Source organism: Xiphias gladius, chromosome 16 (genome assembly GCF_016859285.1).
Source record: "Xiphias gladius isolate SHS-SW01 ecotype Sanya breed wild chromosome 16, ASM1685928v1, whole genome shotgun sequence".
Lineage (NCBI taxonomy): Eukaryota > Metazoa > Chordata > Actinopteri > Istiophoriformes > Xiphiidae > Xiphias > Xiphias gladius.
The window spans coordinates 15,495,985-15,514,358 of NC_053415.1; the positions used below are offsets into that span (position 1 = coordinate 15,495,985).

Sequence of the window (18,374 nt, forward strand, 5' to 3'; positions counted from 1 at the left end):
CCCTGTTAATGGAATGAATGGACGAAACCTCAGTTTATCTGATCAATCAAACACGCACGGCAAAAAAAAGGGGGGGGGGGGGTTGAGGCAAAGTCCACCAAACCAACACAAATCGAGGCCTTGTGGAATCGGGGCTGCAAACAGAGCATCCAGTGTTTAAAAACTGGTGGGGGCTTGAATGATCCAGCCACTTTAAAAAAAAAAAAAAAAAAAAACATTCTCCAACATTATTACAGCCATAGCATAGAATGTGAAACCAAAAAGTTGAGGAGAATTAAGAAAATATACAATAAATCAATAGTAAAACATAATAGAGGGCAGCCATTTTCATTCACCGGATGAGTACTTAAAGAGATTTACAACTAGAGAAATCAAAAACTGATACACAAAAGAACAAGTACAAAGGCAAGGCAATCTCATTTATGGCCATTTTAGTCTCTCAAAATATTTACCTCACATCCATTATCTACAGTTTGCATTTGGCCATTTGTACACAGTGGTTCCATTACAAACGCTCCATTATTTTTCATCAATCTGTAGAAATTAGCTTATTTACAAGTCTGTACAACCACCCTATAGAGCTCTTTCCATCTCCCAGAGGACCCAATCCACTTAAAGCAGGATACCTGAGTTTTCAATAGAACGCATCAACCCACTCGTCACTCTTCACCACACGTTTCACAGGATATCTCGCACAGCCACACACACACACACACACATGCACGCAATCAATTAGGCAAGGAAAAGGAACTTTCTCCAAAAGAATGCTGAGTGTAAACCTTTGTGAAAAAGCTACAAACTCATCAAAACCAAACCTCAAGAGTCCTTGCAGAAAAGACAGTTAACACCACCCTTAAAATAAAACCGCTGTGGAGGAGGTATTGAGAAGGGACTTCTTACAGCAGGTGGCAGTCATGGTGGCAGCTGACTGGATAGCCACCGACTGTCCTGAATAGGACCCTTTGGTGGTGTGCTAGCGTATAAACAGACATTAAGTAGGCCAGGATTTGCTTAAAGCAAATGAGTGATGGAGACCTTCCTGGGAGACTTCATCCTGGCTGTGGAGGTCAGAGGAAAAGATCTGACTGCTTCCACCAGGGTGGAAAATTAGAGCAGAGCTGGATGTAGCTCCTCTCATTGAGCGGCAGCTGCCTGTGGCACAGAAAACCTGACAAACAGAAAAAAGGTTAATGTTTAGCTGCTGAACAGGCCACAGGTTAACAAGCAACAGTAAGCATGTGACTGAAATATTAAAACTGCTGAACGGATGAACAATGGATAGCGTCTTCACTCTTCCTATATCCTTGCTATTACTGGGGCAAAACATATTAAGCTTGTCGTGAGTGTGGAAGGAGGTTTACTGTCTGTACAGTGCCCATTTCAGAACCTTTAAGACACAGTTTGTCAGGCTCAGGTCTACAGGGTCAGAACTGGCCAACCTTTGTTCAGTCTAAGCTGTACTTGCCTAGCCGTAGCTGTACTTTCAGCTGAAAACCAACATTACCATGCTAACTGGCTTACAATTAGCACCCTAACGTTTAGCATTAGGGCGACTCGGTTTTGAGGTATACGGTCATTAAAAGTTTTGTTATGAAGTATTGGACAAGTGGAAAGTTTGACCGGCTAGTCGCACTACATGAAGTCATGGGATCACCTACGTTATTAAAGTATATCGTCTTAGAACAGTTAATATCTCGCTAGTTTCATGGCTCTACGGTTGATGTCGGTCAGTTAGCCTGTCAGTCTACCACTTTGCTCCAAACTTATGTGTCTAAAACCTATTAGATGGATTGCGATGAAATTTTGTCCAGAAATTGGTGGTCCCCAGATGTTGCCCACTACTGACTTTAGTGATCCTCTGACCTTTACTAGCACCACGATAAAGTTCACATCTGCTGTTCTGAATAAAAAGTATCAACAGCTATTTGATGGATTGTCATGAAGGATGAATTCTAATCACCTTGGTGATCCTATGACTTTACATCTTGCATTGTAACACATCTTGAACATCTTGTATTGTAACAGACTGTCAGGCGGACAGAGTGCCATCCCTTGATGATCTTAAAAATCCCATTAAATGGTCACTTGGGAAAAATGTTCTATAAAAACAGTGTATCTTTAGTAATGACCTCATGTTTCACTAGTATATGTGACTATACCAATATATTAATCACAAATTTATTGTACAATTCTGCTTTTTCCTGTCCATTTAAATTGCACAACTCTCCTCTCAATGACATAAAGTCCACTGGTTTACACTTAAAATTGATTTCTCTGTATTGCTAGAACAACCTCTTTCAATAGGAAACACTTTTTGGAGATAATTATAAGACTTCATGGGACTTCTACATGAAATTTTTTTAACTGTGTAGTGGGATATAACGATATGAAATTCAATTACCTCTGAAGCCTCTGCACTAGTTCTGCCACCAGGGAGTCACAGATGCCTGGGTGTGTTTCTTCTGCCAGGAAAATGGTCTCCCGTAGCTCCTCTGCAACCTCTGGCTTGCCATTACTTGTCTCACCTTTTTCTTTCAGCTGTAACAATGACAGATTTTGGATAACATTGTAATGTATGGATCTGCCTAAATATTATATTTGTAGAGTAGTATCTCTACATGGGGGATTGAATTCTGGCTGACCAGCAAAGAACTTATTTACATATACTACGATAGTTTTGTTCTAATTACCCATGCAGTTATGAGGATTTTTTTAACATTGGGGAAACTTGTAATTCCATTACCTCAGAAAACAATGGAGAAAAGATTGATGATAAGCTTTGTGACAAAGGCCTCTTTGGACTCTCCTGCACCTGAAAAAAGGATGATTTTAAGGTGAAAAGGGAAATCTGAGAGACCTCTGACACACAGACAAACTTGGCTGCGCCAACAAGAGATGCTCATCTACTAATTTATTTCTTTTTATCTCTACAATGGCATATGGTCTCACCTGTTTCCTGTCAAGCTCAGCAGGCTGTGCTGCCCCATTCTGAATTTTTTTCAGGTCCTTCTCTCTGATGGTGTTGAAAATCCAGTCATCATTGCTGGCGTCATCGCCCCCAGATGCTTGGTCATCTGGCTCCCTACAGTGACACAAGATTTTAGGAACCTCATCACTGCGCCTTGACCCTCACTGAAGTGGATGATGATGGTGCAGACAACTTACTCATCAGATTCATCAGAGCTGGATTCATCCTGAGACTGCTCAGATTTCCACCTCTTGTATCTGTCAATCAGCTCTGTCAGATAGGATGTCTTTTTGGCATGCCTTACAATGTACTTATGTTTTAACAGCTCTTTGGCAGTTGGTCTCTAAAGGAAACACACAACACAAACATAACAGTGAACATTAAAATCATAGTTTTTTCTTTGTGTACAGTGCACTGTATTACTCATAACGGTATGAACGAGTCCTTTAAACTCACAAAACTAGGCTCCTTATTTAAACAGGCTTCAACAAATTCTTTAAGTGGTTTACTGTAGTTTCCTTCCAGTGTTGGGGGATTGTTCTTTGGGATGAGGAATAAAACCTTCATGGGATGAAGGTCAGAGTGGGGCGGCTCTCCTTTAGCCAGCTCTATTGCTGTTATTCCTAACGACCAGATGTCTGCCTATAAAACAAAAGAAACGACGGACAAAAAAATATACTTTTATAAAAGCAAAAAAATCTCAAACACCTCTCCACAAATACACACTTGGACACAATGCTGTGTGAAATTACATTTAAACTGGCTGACTTAAGCTGCATGGGCGTATTTGAGAAAGCTCAAACTGAAGACAGTGACATAGTGGTTGTGTTGACAAGCCACACTGACTCATTTTGTGGTTATTCCAAAAACACAAACACAGTCATTCTGATCTAGAAAACTAATCTTAAAAAAAGTTTTGTGACAAAACCAAGCACACAGCAATCAAAAGAGCACTGACAAGAAAGACAAAAAAAAAAAAAAAAAAAAGGATTATTTAGGAGTAATTTCACACAAAACGTTTCTCACAACCATTGTATTTTTTATTGTCATATTGACGCTAACAGTCAAGACAGCCAGTTTAAGTTTTTACCTTAGTATTGCCTGATGGCCTTGAGTCAATATTACCTCATTAATACAGGAACCACAAGTATTAAATGAGTCTACCGACACATGTTCAACCTGTGCTGGAGCTATTCATATAAAACCACTGTTACATTATTAAACCCACTCATCCATTTTTCACAATTTTAGCGAGACTTATAATTGTGTTTAAAACTGTATTGTTATCATTATAACTATTTTTTTTCTACTTTTTAATTCCAGTTGGGCACTGTTAGGAGCTGGAATGGACACAGAACTGCCTTCAATTACCATCCCACCCCCTTTTTTACTCAATTTTATTTTTCTCTTGGGCAATTATATTAGTGTGACAATAGCGGGACCTAGAATTTCATTTATTAGTTGACATGTATTTCTGAGAAGGAGAAGAAAACTAACTTAGATTCCAGTTTATTAGGTAGATCTATCTAAACCTAATGCAGTCTTACACAACAGTCTTGCAGTAAATCCTCTCTTCATGACGGTTATAATGTTCAGATGTTGCTGAAACCGATTTAGAGAAGTGTTGACTCAACTGTATGATCATTCTGGTGGATGTAGTTTGTGGTGCTGAACTGTATGGCATTATACTGACAGGTGTTTCTATTATTTTGTCCGCCCCATTAGTCAATGAGAGTAGGCTTAACAAGAGAAACACCTCTCTGTATAACACAATACAATTAAAACAGCACCACAAGCTAATTCCTCCAAAATTAACAGTTTCAACAAAATCACAACATTATAACCTTCATGAAGGTAGGATTTACTGCAGGGCTGTTGTGTTAGACAGCATTAGTTTTTAGCTAGGTGTACCTAATAAAATGACCAATGAGTGTATACAGTTAGTTACATAAGTATTTGGACAGTGACACAGTTTTGGTAATTTTGCTTCTGTACACCACCACAATGGATTTGAAACAAAGCCATCAAGATGTGATTGAAGTGTAGACTTCCAGCTTTAATCCAGGGGTTTAACAAAAATATTGATTTAACCGTTTAGGATTTGCAGCCATACAAATACATAGTCCCTAATTTTCAGAGGCTCAAAAGTAATTTTAAAAATTCCCTCATTATTTCATGACAAATTAAGCAAATAAATGGTCTGGAGTTGATTCCAAGTGTTGAATTTGCCTTTGGTAGCTCTTCAATATGCGGTCCAAAGAGGTGTTAATGCAAATGAAAGAGGCCATCATTAGGCTGAAAGAACAAAACAAACCTATCAGACAGATGGCAGAAACTTTAGGAGTGGCCAAATCAACAATTTGCTCCATTCTTAAAAAGAAGGAATTCATTGACGAGATCAGCCACACGAAAAAAGGCCAGTAAGACCACGGAAGAAAACTAAAGTGGATGAATCTAGAATTCTTTCTCTGGTAAAGAAAGACCCCTTCACAACAGCTAGTCAGGTCAAGAACACTCTTGAGGAGGTAGGCATATCGTTGTCAAAGTCTACAATCAAGAGACGCCTTCATGAATGTAAATGCAGAGGGTTTACCTCAAGGTGCAAAGCACTGATATCACTCAAGAACAGAAGGGCCAGATTAGACCTTGCCTTTAAACATCTAAAAAAGCCTGCCCAGATGAAACCAAGATTAACTTGTACCAGAATGATGGGAAGAGAAAAGTACGGAGAAGGAAAGGAACGGCTCATGATCCAAAGCATACTACATCATCTGTCAAACATGGTGGTTATATGGCATGGGCGTGTATGGCTACCAATGTAACGGAGTCACTGTTGTTTATTGATGATGTGGCTACTGACAGAAGTAGCCGGATGAATTCTTAGGTGTATAGGGCTCTACTATCTGCTCAGATTCAGCCACATGCTGCAGAACTGATAGGACGGTGCTTCACAGTACAGATGGATAATAACCAAAAATATACTGCGAAAAACAACACAGAAGCTTCTCAAGGCAAAGAAATGGAATATTATTCAATGGCCAAGTCAGTTACATGACGTCAGCCCAACTGGGCAAGCTTTTCACTTACTGAAGACAAAGCTGAGGGCACAATGACCCACAAAAACGAGCAGCAACTATAGGCGGCTGCAGTAAAGGCCTGGCAAAGCATCTCAAGGGAGGAAACTCAGCATTTGGTGGCGTCCATGGATTCCCAACTTCAGACAGTCATTGATTGCAAAGGATTTTCATCTAAGTACCAGAAATTATCTTTATATTTGTAATTATGTTGGTTTGTAAAATTACTTTTGAGCCTCTGAAAATTAAGGACTATGTATAAAAATGGCTCTAGATAAAGCTGAAAGTCTCCACTTCAATCAAATCTTGATGGCTTTGTTTCAAATCCATTTTGGTGGTGCACTGGTGCTAAATTACAAAAATTGTGTTGCTGTCCAAATACTTTTCGGCAAATTGGTAAAGTAATGCTTAACACGCAGTAAACATATCCTTGTAATGTATGAACTTAGTATTGCCCCTGGTGAGCCAGTCTGTTCTATTACTTTATTTTATCTTTTTTTTCCGTTGTTTATACCTCCTGTGCATATTTTTTTTTTCAAAAGCTGTACAAGGTGGTTGTCAAGTCTGCAACAGCAGTTTTATACACTTCATTGTTAAACCACAAAAATCACACTACCTAATTAATAACTAAATTAAGTGAAGCTTCGGTTTAACTTATTGTTTCCTTCTCAGTAAACTGGCTCCCAATCAACTCCATAAATGTGCATACTTTCAATAAAATGATTTTATACATCAGCAACATTAAATTTCCATCTCTGGTAGGGACAAAGGGACACCAAAACAGGTTTGACACACCTCACTCTTCTGGTCTGAATAGGATGAAACACTCTGACTTTGTGCAGCTGACTGTTACATTTTCCTCTATGCACTGTCACTGGACTCTTTGTGATGTTCCTTTTTGTGTTGCTGGAGCCATACTGGCTCACAGCTCAACTACCCCAGCAGAGACGCTCCCACTACTCCACTATGTTCAGTCCAACCCAGCTGATGTGGTAGACTGACAGTAAGCTTTTCAAACCAAGCTAACCACAAAATGATCCAGCTGTCAGCCACATTGACACTTTACAGCTGTGTCCTGCTATAGTTCATGAGCAGTAAAGTTTACTAACTACACAAAATAACTGACAGATGACCTTATACATTTCTACATTTAAATGTAATTCCTTTGTCACCAAGCACATCAACAACGAAATCTTCTCCAGCACTAAACTTGACTTTGGTAACTGGACATGTTGGAATAATGTTGACCTTTGAATCATAGGCAGATTGTTTTATAACTTCAGGTGCCATCCAGAAAGGTGTTCCAACAAATGTGTTCCTCTTTATCTGTGTATCTGTCAACTGGCCGGCCACTCCAAAGTCTGCCAGCTTCACATCGCCTTGTTCTGACAGCAACACGTTGGCAGCTGAAAGCAAGAGAGACCAAAATATGAGTTGGATCATATACTATTTTTGAAAACATTGTGCTTAGCTTCTGGCAGTAACCTTAAGTAAGTAAGATTATGTTGGAAAAACCTGATTATTTGGCAATTTAAAGCATTAATCAGGTTTCTAAAAGGTTTTTAAGTATTTTAATTTGCATCACAAAGACCCAGGGAAAGGAAAGGAGATATGTAATTGGCTTTCTACAGGAACTAAGAAACATTGCAGAAAAAAATAGCAAAATAGCTGCATAAAGCTCTTGTCTGCACTGCTCTCGCCACAGCAACGTACACCTACTTCAGTACTATGAATGTCAACAAATAAAATGAGCTCCTCTATCACCCATCACTATTTTTTTTTTTAAAAAGTTATTTTTGATACTATAAAAGACAGACTACAGACTGCAGCTCTTACACGCACACATTACATTCAGGAGTGAAATTTGGACAAATTAAAGTCATCTGACTGATTACAGACAATCCACTGACAACACAGGTTTACTATGAGCTACATAATCACACATCCTCTGAGTTGTGGAATTTACTTTTTTAGAAAACAAAAAAATGATGGCATTGCATAATAAATTCAATTACAAGCCTATAGTTAAAACAAGATGATGGCATGTACCAATGTTACCTTTGATATCTCTGTGGATTTTCTTTTCAGAGTGCAGATACTCAAGTCCCTTGAGGATCTCTCTCAGGATCGTGGCAATCTGTGTTTCATCCAGTGCACCTGGTTCCAACTGGATGAGTGGATAAATTAAAGGATAACAGGTGACTTTGGGCTAAACTTTGAAAGATGGCACAAATGTTACATTGTATTAACGGTAATTATGGTCTACAAATGAAACAGTTAAGGTTAAAATCATCTGAAAATTCGTCATTTACTTTATTTTAAATACTTACCAAATCAAGGGCTGATCCTCCACCCAAATATTCCATAATAATCCATAATTTTGTACCCTGAAAAGTAAATCAGCTACTCAGTCTAGATAGTGTTCACAGTTTAAATGGTTATTACAAAAGATTAACAGCTTATACTCACTTTTTCCACTTTTATAAAAATAAGTCAGAATAACTTCATGGTAAATCCTCCTCTTTTTGCGGCTGTAAAGAGTCATTAATCCAGTTATCAATCCTCATGTATTCTAGTTGTTTTGGAAAGGTCTCAAGACTACACTAGCTAATTTACTGTGTGCTTTGTGGAGATAACAACTTCACTGCTGACAAGAGGGAAAGATTATGACAAATGTTTTAAATTTTGCTTTAACCATTTTTTTGTTTTTGTTTTTTAATTTAATGCATACCACCCTAAAAAATATGCTGTATGTAAATATGATGGCAACTAGGTATAATGTCAATGTATCATATGCCATGTTATGCATGTAGTAACACAGAGCAATTGTTCTGTAAATGGCTGAAATTGCACTGACTAGGCAAGTGGCCAGGCAAATGTATTGTGTCTTCAGTCTTATAGAAAAACACACTTGTTACATAATATGAAAAGGGAGTCACTTTACTATTGATCTGTAATTATTAACTGACATAATCATCTGTTTATCAACTGACACTGACTATTAATAATTAAATATTCTATTCATCACATACTGACATTTATAACGGGCTGATTTATGCTGCAGCTGAGACTAATTCATCATCAATCAGACACATGCAATTATATTTAACAATCAAATCAGATCGGTTAAAATTCAACCTAATGACAAAGCAAACTATCACTGCCTAAATTACTGAAGGAAACCACAAGTACAATCTTATATATTCAATCAAATATTCCAGATAAATCAGCCAATCCTTAAATATTTTTATACATTTCAGATTATCAGTAGGCAGTTTACTGAGGTAAAATCCTCAGAATATGTGATCATACATTATCACAAAAGGTTTTTAAATAAGTAACTGCACATCCTCTCTTCTACAGAAAGACTTTGGTTTGATTGAATCCTGTACTTGTCCGAAACACCAGATACATCTCAGCTGTCCAATCCAGTTGTGCTCAGAAGCATTGGGTAACACCTGTTTCCTGCACAAGTGCAACATTTTCATATGAATAAATGAAATATTATCTGTGACGGACTTTCAGACGGCCAGAATGTCACTACAACTCCAGATCTGTGGATGTGTCCTCTGGTTTGTTTGCTGTGATTTCCAGGAGCACATAGTCTACTTCGGATGTCAAACTTACTTAGACCGTCTCTGCTGTTGCCCCTGCCGCCGCCCACACAGCAGCAGTGGTTTCTTTATGCTATCCTTTAGGGGTTACAAGTAACTTCTCCTCATCCTCACTTTTTCACACTTTTCTTCTGCAAAGGGTGGTGCAGTATAAAACAGATATCAAAAGGAAATCTACAAACATTTATTCTTAACATTTTGTTTCATATTAAGTATAAAACAAAATGTACAGAGTTTGTATGATTAAAATTTGTGCTTAGAAAAAACCAGGTGATACCCTCTGTTTTTGGCTTCAGTAAAAATGTATGGTGGGGTACAACATGAGGACTCCTTGTTTCACCTATATTTGTAACATTTTGACAAATTGGGACCAATTAATGTATGCTGAAATCAGCTGCTAGCAGTTCCTGTTTGCAATTTACAGATGGGTGTACAGACAACTATCACTGGATTACTCTGATATTGTGGAAAACTTAAAAATATGATGATTCTCAGGCAAGTTCTGGAGCTATAAGGATCATCTTTATTTCTATGATTTCTAAGCAAATTCATGACCAATTATGTGCAGTGGGCTTCAATGATAATGTTATCTTCGGGAAGTCTAAGTCCAACTGAAACTTAAAATATGTATATCATGTCTGTGTGTTTGACTGAGTTATGACTCAGACTTGACACAAACTGTGGCAATCAGGCACTGAGGGTTTTAAAAGCATTGTAATAGCCTCCATGAGCTGTGTGTTACAGCCACTGCTGCTGCTGCTGCTGCTGCTGCTGCAACTGCTTACTGCATTGGTAAACAGGACAAACCAGTGGGACAAACTAAAATAACTAACTTTTCATTGTTTTTAGAAGACCAGCATGCACCTGTCCCTTTCACAGTATCTCTGAGTCACGACTCCCCCAGGTCTCCCAGGGGAGACAAAGTTAGAAAACATCCGCCCTAAAACAACCAGAGAACTCAAAGGATAGCTACCTTAGTATAAACGGTATAAGCAAAGCCTCTCCCCGCTGACAAATATTCAGAGTATGTATCATTGTCATCACCCTACTTTCAACCTACAGCCTATCCATTTCATTTAAGTTTTTATATGTTGTCTTTAATACAGACTGTTGAGTAGGTTCTATCTGGTAGAAATACTATGGCAATCACTTGCTGACGCTTTTCTTTGTCTCCAGTAGCAGCACAAGCAGTTTGTTTGGAACAAATGAAAATCCCATTAACATGATCAATTGTTGCCACCAGTGCCACCACAACTGACAAAACAAGAAAAATCAGAACTAAATCAAAACAAAATCTCTTTAAAAAAAAAAAAAAACTCCTAGTAAAGACCCAACGACTACCCAATGAGTATTACACTTTTTTTTAAAACACACATGTAAATACATACATACAAACAGAACAAATACCATGCTTATATACTACACACAAATAAGCCTTAAGTCTCTCTTTCAGCCAGCAGCATAACTCTAGCTAATGGACACCCACGTCTCTCCTTACTGCTGCTAAGTACCATAGTAAATGCTGTGAGAGGCACTCTAAGCACCATCACATGTAGGGTGAAAATCTACTATAGTTACAAAATATGTTTTGCAACTGAGTGATGCTGTCAATTAAGCTCTCACGGATGACCAAAACACCTGAGACATATGCTTTTTTTTTGTCCTAGGCTGGCTTGGATTATATATAGAGCAAGTTGTAAGGGTTTTTAAGGGAGTTTACATTCACAGCAGATGAATATCACAGGGTTTATACCCTTATGTCAGTCATGCTGTACTTTTCTATGCATAAAGGGGGCTAGAATTCCTACACTTTTCAACATATATGCATGTGAACACCCTGATATTGAAGCTGAGAGCTGGCACATGGACATCATAGTCATTGTTTTATTTCAAATCCAATTTGCTGGAGTACAGAGCAAAAGGAACAAAACACATGTCCAAATACTCACAGCCCAAGATATATATATATGACTGCAATGTTAGCCCATTTCTAGTTGTTCTACAGCAAACTGTGTCATATTACACAGGCAATACTTGTTCCATTGCCCATATGCATTATTTATTGACCTACATTGCACACTTGCTTGCAGGAACATAATAGTGACATATGCATTACGTCAAGCACGGACTATTACAAGTTCACTAAATTATGTTCTTCTTGAGGTTAAAGCTTACCTTAAGATAGGATCCAAAATACTTAGTGATAAATGGACTGTCACACTGGCTGAGAACTGTGATTTCCTGTTGAATGTCCTCTATTTCATCCTCCGCTTCCTCCAGATCAATAATTTTAATAGCCACAACTTTCTGAGTCCGATTGTCGATGCCTTTAAAAACTTCACCAAAAGAGCCTTTTCCTATCCTCTCCAGCTTGGTAAAAAGCTCCTCCGGGTCAGCTCTGAAATTCTGTGTGACAGAGATGGTTGGAGAGAGAAGAGAGTGCATTCTAAATAATATGAAACCACAAGAAACTGAATAAATTCAGTGTACAAATACATATCACAAATAAAACTAAATATTTAACTTAAAAGCACAGGAGGTAAAATTGCAGGTATTCAAGCAGTTGTTAACACAGGCACACAGCTCTACATATGAGCATAATGTAAAATGAATTAAAATGATGTTATTAAAGAGAAAGAAGGATTTTTATATCTTCACGATAAAGAGGCAACAAGCTGGTATAGTCTGGGGGTCTAATGGTTGTAGACAAGGCATAGTTCTGTCTCTGCTGACACTGTCTTTCAACACATAATATAAACATCTGGACAAAGAAGATCTGGGTAGAGCTCCTATCAGGTGGGAAACAGACAGTGTGAGTGTGTGACGGAACGGCAAAGAGATGAGGATGAAATAGTGTGTGTGTGTTGAAGAGAGAAAAGGCAACAGTTGGCGACTAGCTTCCTTTGGCAATCTTAATATCTTGCAAACTGTGATGTCGGTCAGCAACTAATGATTATTTTTATCATCAAATAAGCTGCAGTTTATTTTCTCCTTTTAAAAAAAATTGTGAAAAGAAAATGGCATTTAAAATTTATCTAAGCCCACGGTGACATCTTCAGTTTGCTTGTTTTGTCCAACCAACAGTCTAAAACCTAAAGAAATTCAATTTACTGTCATTTATGACAAAGAAAAGCAGCATATCCTCACATCTGAGAGGCTGGACTACACAATGTTTTGCATTTTTGCTTATAAAATTACTCAAACGATTGATCATCTATCAAAAATAATTTCCAATTAATTTTCTGCTTACTGACTACTTGAATAATCAAATCATTATCTTAGCTCCTCTCCCCACAGAAGTCTAGGATCAGGTTGATATACTTCAAACCTGGCAGCAGCTGACCAAAAATGAATAGCTGGCCAAATACCAGTAAATCTTATGACTTCTGTATGTCACAGAGTTATCGAGACCAGTTGTATTTAATCCAAGATATACTTGACAATAGGTCAGCATTAAAGGGGTACTCCACCAATTTAGTATTGCACTTCCATAAAGTTCGTCACAAGAGACTTAACAAAAAAACAAAAAAAAAAAACTCCCTCAGTTAGTGGTTAAGTTTTCTATCACAAATGTGTACTCTCAAAGCCCAAGCTGAGATAAACCCCGGTGACATCATAAGTGTTTTGCAGTGTCTGTGGAGAAAGAGTGTGCGTGGACAGGGTTGAGATAATCTCTCTTCATTCCAGCAGAAACAAAAGGCAAATGTCAATGTGGATATTTCCATCAAAACTGCAACTGCTGGCTGTTAGTTTTGTTTGAGCCACTTCATGCTTCACTCTCTCACAATAAAGTATGTTAATAAAAGTATGTAGTTGTTTAACTGAGTATCTGTCACCTGGGTGACAGCTTGCGTAACCAGTGTTCAGTGTGGGATAAATTAAAACAGTAAAAATGAGAAACGATCGGGCTTAGTAAAGCCAATACTGATCAATTAAACCATGTCTTGATTGGCTGTGGTAATGATCTTGAAGATCATCTTGGGACATCTATACTTTGCTTTATACAGTTCAGCTGCTTAGGCTAGATGTTATCTGTTCTTGGTTTTCTCTGCAATAACAAGGAGTGTTATACTAAGAAAAAATTACATTGCCCAAAAGCCAAAACCAATCGTTTTATCAATTTCTGATTAACTAAACCCAACAATGTGTGGAATTCAAAACCAAAATTAACAACAGCAACAAATTAAATACAATAACTTCATTTAATCCAAGATTTTCATTTATCCTTTGTTGACGAACAAAAAGCACTCTACAAATTTTGTACTTCAGCCTTAACCTCTACAAGCAGACAAACTTCTAAATCCTCTCAGACCAAAATTTGTGGGTTTGAGTAACACTTAAATCATGAGACAGCGTATCATAGACGTACTTAATGCTTAATGACCTCTCCCGTAAAGGCTAAACAGAAACTGAAGGACTACACCCTGACTTATTGACTGGACTAAATGGCTTATTTCCCCATGGAGCACCATGGAGGGAGTAATGGTCTTCAAGTTGGCCAGTTCAATTTCCCTTCATGCATGGCACTAATTAGCCTAAACTGACTGAGAAGTGCCATAATTTCCCTGATAAAAGCAGTAAAAAAAAAAATCCTGTACTGAAAAAAGTTACATCTTATAAAAGTATGTATATTTTTAAATTAATGTGAAAATTTGAAATCTAACAAATTATATTTTTGCAGTAGCTTTATTAAGAAGAACTGAAGCAAGTAAGCTTGATGCTTAATTTACTAGGTAACCCTTTCCTAAAAGGATGATCTGTTGGCTCACACAGCATATTGCTCTAGAGTCCCCCCAGAGAATAGTTTCCTCTAAATGTGCTAATGCATGGTGGTCAAACCTATATGGAAGGGGAGATGAGCAGCTGCACTTTGAAAAACTGGTAAAGAGGTGGCTGCCGAATTTGAAAGCAAAAGGACTTTACATCAAAGACAAAGAGGCAAAGCGGTGCAGAATAAAGCAGAGTAGAAACAACACAACCGAAATACTATCATAACACTGGTGTGGTCAGTCATCCAGGTGAAAATCATAATGTCGAGGCTGACCTCTGTAAAAACAATGGGAAAAACAACAAGGGCACTGTGACCACAGACTACACATGATGGGAATGTACTTGCCATATCCACAGTCAGCAGGTTTACTGCGACAACTAAAGCTGCCTGAACCTCGCTCTAAAAGCATGTGTTTGATGCTCTCCCATCTGCACCACACAACTGTGTAGTCTAGTGTCATCCACGCACCACAACCCTCAGGGTTGAAGGCTCAATGGCAGTACTCCAACTGCTAACAACCCTCTGCGTGGTAATCCGTGGGTTCAGATTTGTTGTTTCCCCGCTAAACCTGTATTTGTCTGTGCATATGCTAACGAAGCATTCATAATTCAAGAAAAAGAGATATATTGTGTGCTATCAATGGAATAATCATGCATCTCTTGGTTGTGTCACCCGAGGAGGTTGTCATTCTTACATGGACTTTACAGTGGCCTACTTTATACAAACTCTTCAACCAGGGCACGTGCTGACTGCCTGGTGGCTGATTCAACTCAAAAATAATCAAAGTTCAACTTTAGACTATCACAACCTTCAAGCTACCATACCATTGGCAGCCCATAAAAATGCAATTACAGTACATTGACGTACATTTTCGAAGTAATTTCGAAATCAGTGTCAAAATTATAGCTGAAACCATTAGTCATTTATTCCATTAGTCAATCAAAAGAAAATTCAATTAATCAACAACTATTTTCTTGTGATACTAAAAGGAATGTCTCGAGATTTTGAAGTGTCGATGGGAGTATACATGAAATTAGATGACATTAGCGCTGAAAAATTGAGTTAATTAATTGATTAGTTCATGGATCAATTGATTATTAAATGACAACTATGACATAAGTTAGTATTAAGTTGATTCATTTATTGAGCAAAAATTCCAAACATGCTCTGGTCCCAGCTTGTGAAATCTGAAGACTAACTGCATTTCTCAATTTTATAAAACTGTAAACTTAAAATCTTTTTTTTCCCCCTTTTTTTTGCTGTTGTTCAAACAAAATTAACAATTTAGAAGCATGAGCTTTGGAAATTATTATGGAAATTTTCACTATTCACTATTTTTCTGACATTCTAAAGACCTACAGATTTGTCAGATTAATCAGTAATGACTTTTAGGACCGCCGTATGCTGCTACAGGGTTTATCCTGAGATAATACATTTAAATATAATCACTGGTTGTAACCTTAACTTACATCACCTTGGGCTTCGGTATTTAATGATTCTTAATGCACCAAAAAATAACTGAGTAATCGGCAAAATAATCGCCAGATTAATCATAAAAAATAAGCTTTAGCTGCAACTCTAATCAAAATGAATAGGTGTAAAAAACAGACTGCTCTGTTAGATTAAAATGACAAACAGGGCTCATGACTTGATATATCACCAACTGTAGGAATTAAATACACACAATATGCTGTATGTAGAGCATCATTTCAGGTCTCAGAAATTATTAGAACTGAAACATTTAGTCAATTATTCCACTGGTTAATCACAAAAAAATATATATATATATTTAAGAAAAAAATTGACATTTTTCAAGTCAAATGAAAAACATTTGATGTGTCAATCTTCTCAAATTTGAGAACATTTATACATTTTACATTACAATAAACCGAATATCTTTGAGTTTTACAGTGCCGGTCACAAAAGATAGCAACATGGATACATCAACTTGTGTTCTAGGGCTTTTTGATGGGCATTTTAGTCTATAATGGATGCATGGATGTTTATAAATTAGGAGTAAACTTAGTCAGAATAAAGGGCATATCTATGATTTTGACGGCCCGTCAGTCATTCAGTAAAGTTAGCTCTGATAACAGAAAGACAGGCATGATGTCATCCTTCCCTATTGATAACTCAGATCACATACAGTCATTGTGGACTTTGTTAAATAAATGCATTTATCGTTAAAAAAAAAAAAAAGCAAAGCTTATTAGTGTTAAACGTGATACGGATGCAGTGTTCCTGTAACGGTAGATAAAGTTGTTTACAGGCAAATACTTCAACTTCCGAGAGGAAACGCGAAGTTAAATGTCGGGTGGCTCTGAACCAAATGAACTTGCTACTAAATGTTCGCATTTATTGTGATAATATAATGTAAAATAATGTACCTGAATCCCCGGCAGTCCACTCTGAATAGGAGAGTGAGCCATGGCGTCAGATCGACAAAGATGACGCCTTTCCTCGTCTTTTTTGCTTGCCTTATCAGAGGTCTAACTTTAGTTTCCTCACAGACTGCTGATTTGGATGACCCGGTCCGTATTGCAAGCTGGTTAATGTATCAACGGAGCGGTCGCTTGGTTTAAATAAAAAAAAAAAAAAATAGCTTGACTTCTCGGCTTGTACTTCGAGCTGCTTGCCCTCTCCTCACTCGCCTTCCGCAGTTAGCTAACGTTAGCTAGGCTAGCTACTTCAGCAGCTAGTTAGCAAACAGTTAGCTGAATAATTATGTCTCCCGATAGGGTCTCTCAGCAGGGGGTTGGCAGTTTCCCGATGGTATGCTAGAGGTCTGGTCTAAAATAGCCGCACAGGGTAAAAATATGCACACTGTTATGTAGCTGTATCGCTTGTTGGTCTATGCTCTCATCACTTTTCTCTGTCGCCCGGCGCCATCTTGGTTAATGTCATTTTCGTTTTCCGGACGACCAATCAGAGGAGACCGCCAATTGTCGTCATTCGGCAAGCAAAACACGTCACAGGAGGTAGGACGTTCACACAGCTGCCACACACGTGTGGTCTGATGGGCAGGTAAAACCAACCAGGGGGTGATGGGAAAATAATTCCATTTACTCAAGTAATGTACACCTTTGAGGTACTTCTACTACATTTGAGTATTGCCCTTATGTGCTACTTATTATTTCACTACATTTCATAGGGATATTGTGTACTTTTTAGATATGTAAATTATTAAATTAACGAGGGTTGAATTTCATTTTGCTGCTTCAGTTTCAAGGTCCTGATATTGTGCAATCTGGCACAATGTAAAACTGTCATGGCTTAGTAGAATGGCTACCACCTATCATAAATGTAATCAGTAACATCTGTGTTATTCCTGCTATGACATGTCAAAATGTCTGCTGTGAAAAAGGCTTATTGAACTAGTGAGTAGAATTAATGTTGTTGTTAGGTATTACTTACTACTTGGTATTAATTACTACTACTTATTATTACATTTCATTACAGAGAAACCAATGATCAATGCTGGGATTGAAGAGTCAATGTAAAATGTGTCCACCATTGTAAATACTGTAAACTGAGCAAATTCCATCCACTGATGAGAACATGCAGTTGTTCTCATCAGTTCCAGAAAAGTCTGTTAAGCAGACCTTGTGTTAAGATTATTTTGTCAAACTAGAATTTCCAAGGTCAAGAATGAACTTCAATGCTCAAACCATTTTTAGTTAGCAAGTTTATTTGCTCACAGCTCCCTTAACAGCCTGGGTGGAGGGAATGCATTGCAGACCCCCACAGGGAAACCACTATTGTTGTAGAGGCCCACGCCCTCCCTACCATCTTTTTTTACAATATAGGATATCCAGTACTAGCCAAGCACAGCTATTGCCAAACACGTCACTATTCAGTCTTATATGGGCCGGAAGCTTTCAAGCTGAAGAGATGACATCACATTGGGAGAATGCTATAACATGCTCAATGTTTTGTTTGTTGTTTGA

At 37.8% G+C, this 18,374-nt stretch overlaps 1 protein-coding gene across 1 annotated transcript; it reads right to left on the minus strand.

Annotated features, from left to right (window-relative positions):
* Positions 1 to 67: 67 nt before the first annotated feature.
* On the minus strand, positions 68 to 17,336 carry stk24a (serine/threonine kinase 24a (STE20 homolog, yeast)). The gene is made up of 11 exons (XM_040147900.1): positions 16,815 to 17,336; positions 11,832 to 12,062; positions 8,373 to 8,429; positions 8,101 to 8,209; positions 7,291 to 7,448; positions 3,425 to 3,610; positions 3,166 to 3,311; positions 2,950 to 3,082; positions 2,744 to 2,812; positions 2,402 to 2,538; positions 68 to 1,168 (listed from the first exon to the last, which is right to left on the minus strand). The coding sequence occupies exons 1-11, from the start codon at positions 16,854 to 16,856 to the stop codon at positions 1,135 to 1,137; spliced, it is 1,302 nt and encodes a 433-aa protein (XP_040003834.1). The 5' UTR covers positions 16,857 to 17,336; the 3' UTR covers positions 68 to 1,134.
* Positions 17,337 to 18,374: the final 1,038 nt, after the last annotated feature.

Bases quoted from the DNA above. Each gene is read 5' to 3' on its own strand.
- stk24a (XM_040147900.1), bottom strand. From the start codon at position 16,856: ATGGCTCACTCTCCTATTCAGAGTGGACTGCCGGGGATTCAG. The intron at 12,063-16,814 runs GTACATTATTTT...TCTGTCACACAG, and splicing joins GTGGACTGCCGGGGATTCAG to AATTTCAGAGCTGACCCGGA. The intron at 2,813-2,949 runs GTGAGACCATAT...TCCTTTTTTCAG, and splicing joins CTGAGCTTGACAGGAAACAG to GTGCAGGAGAGTCCAAAGAG.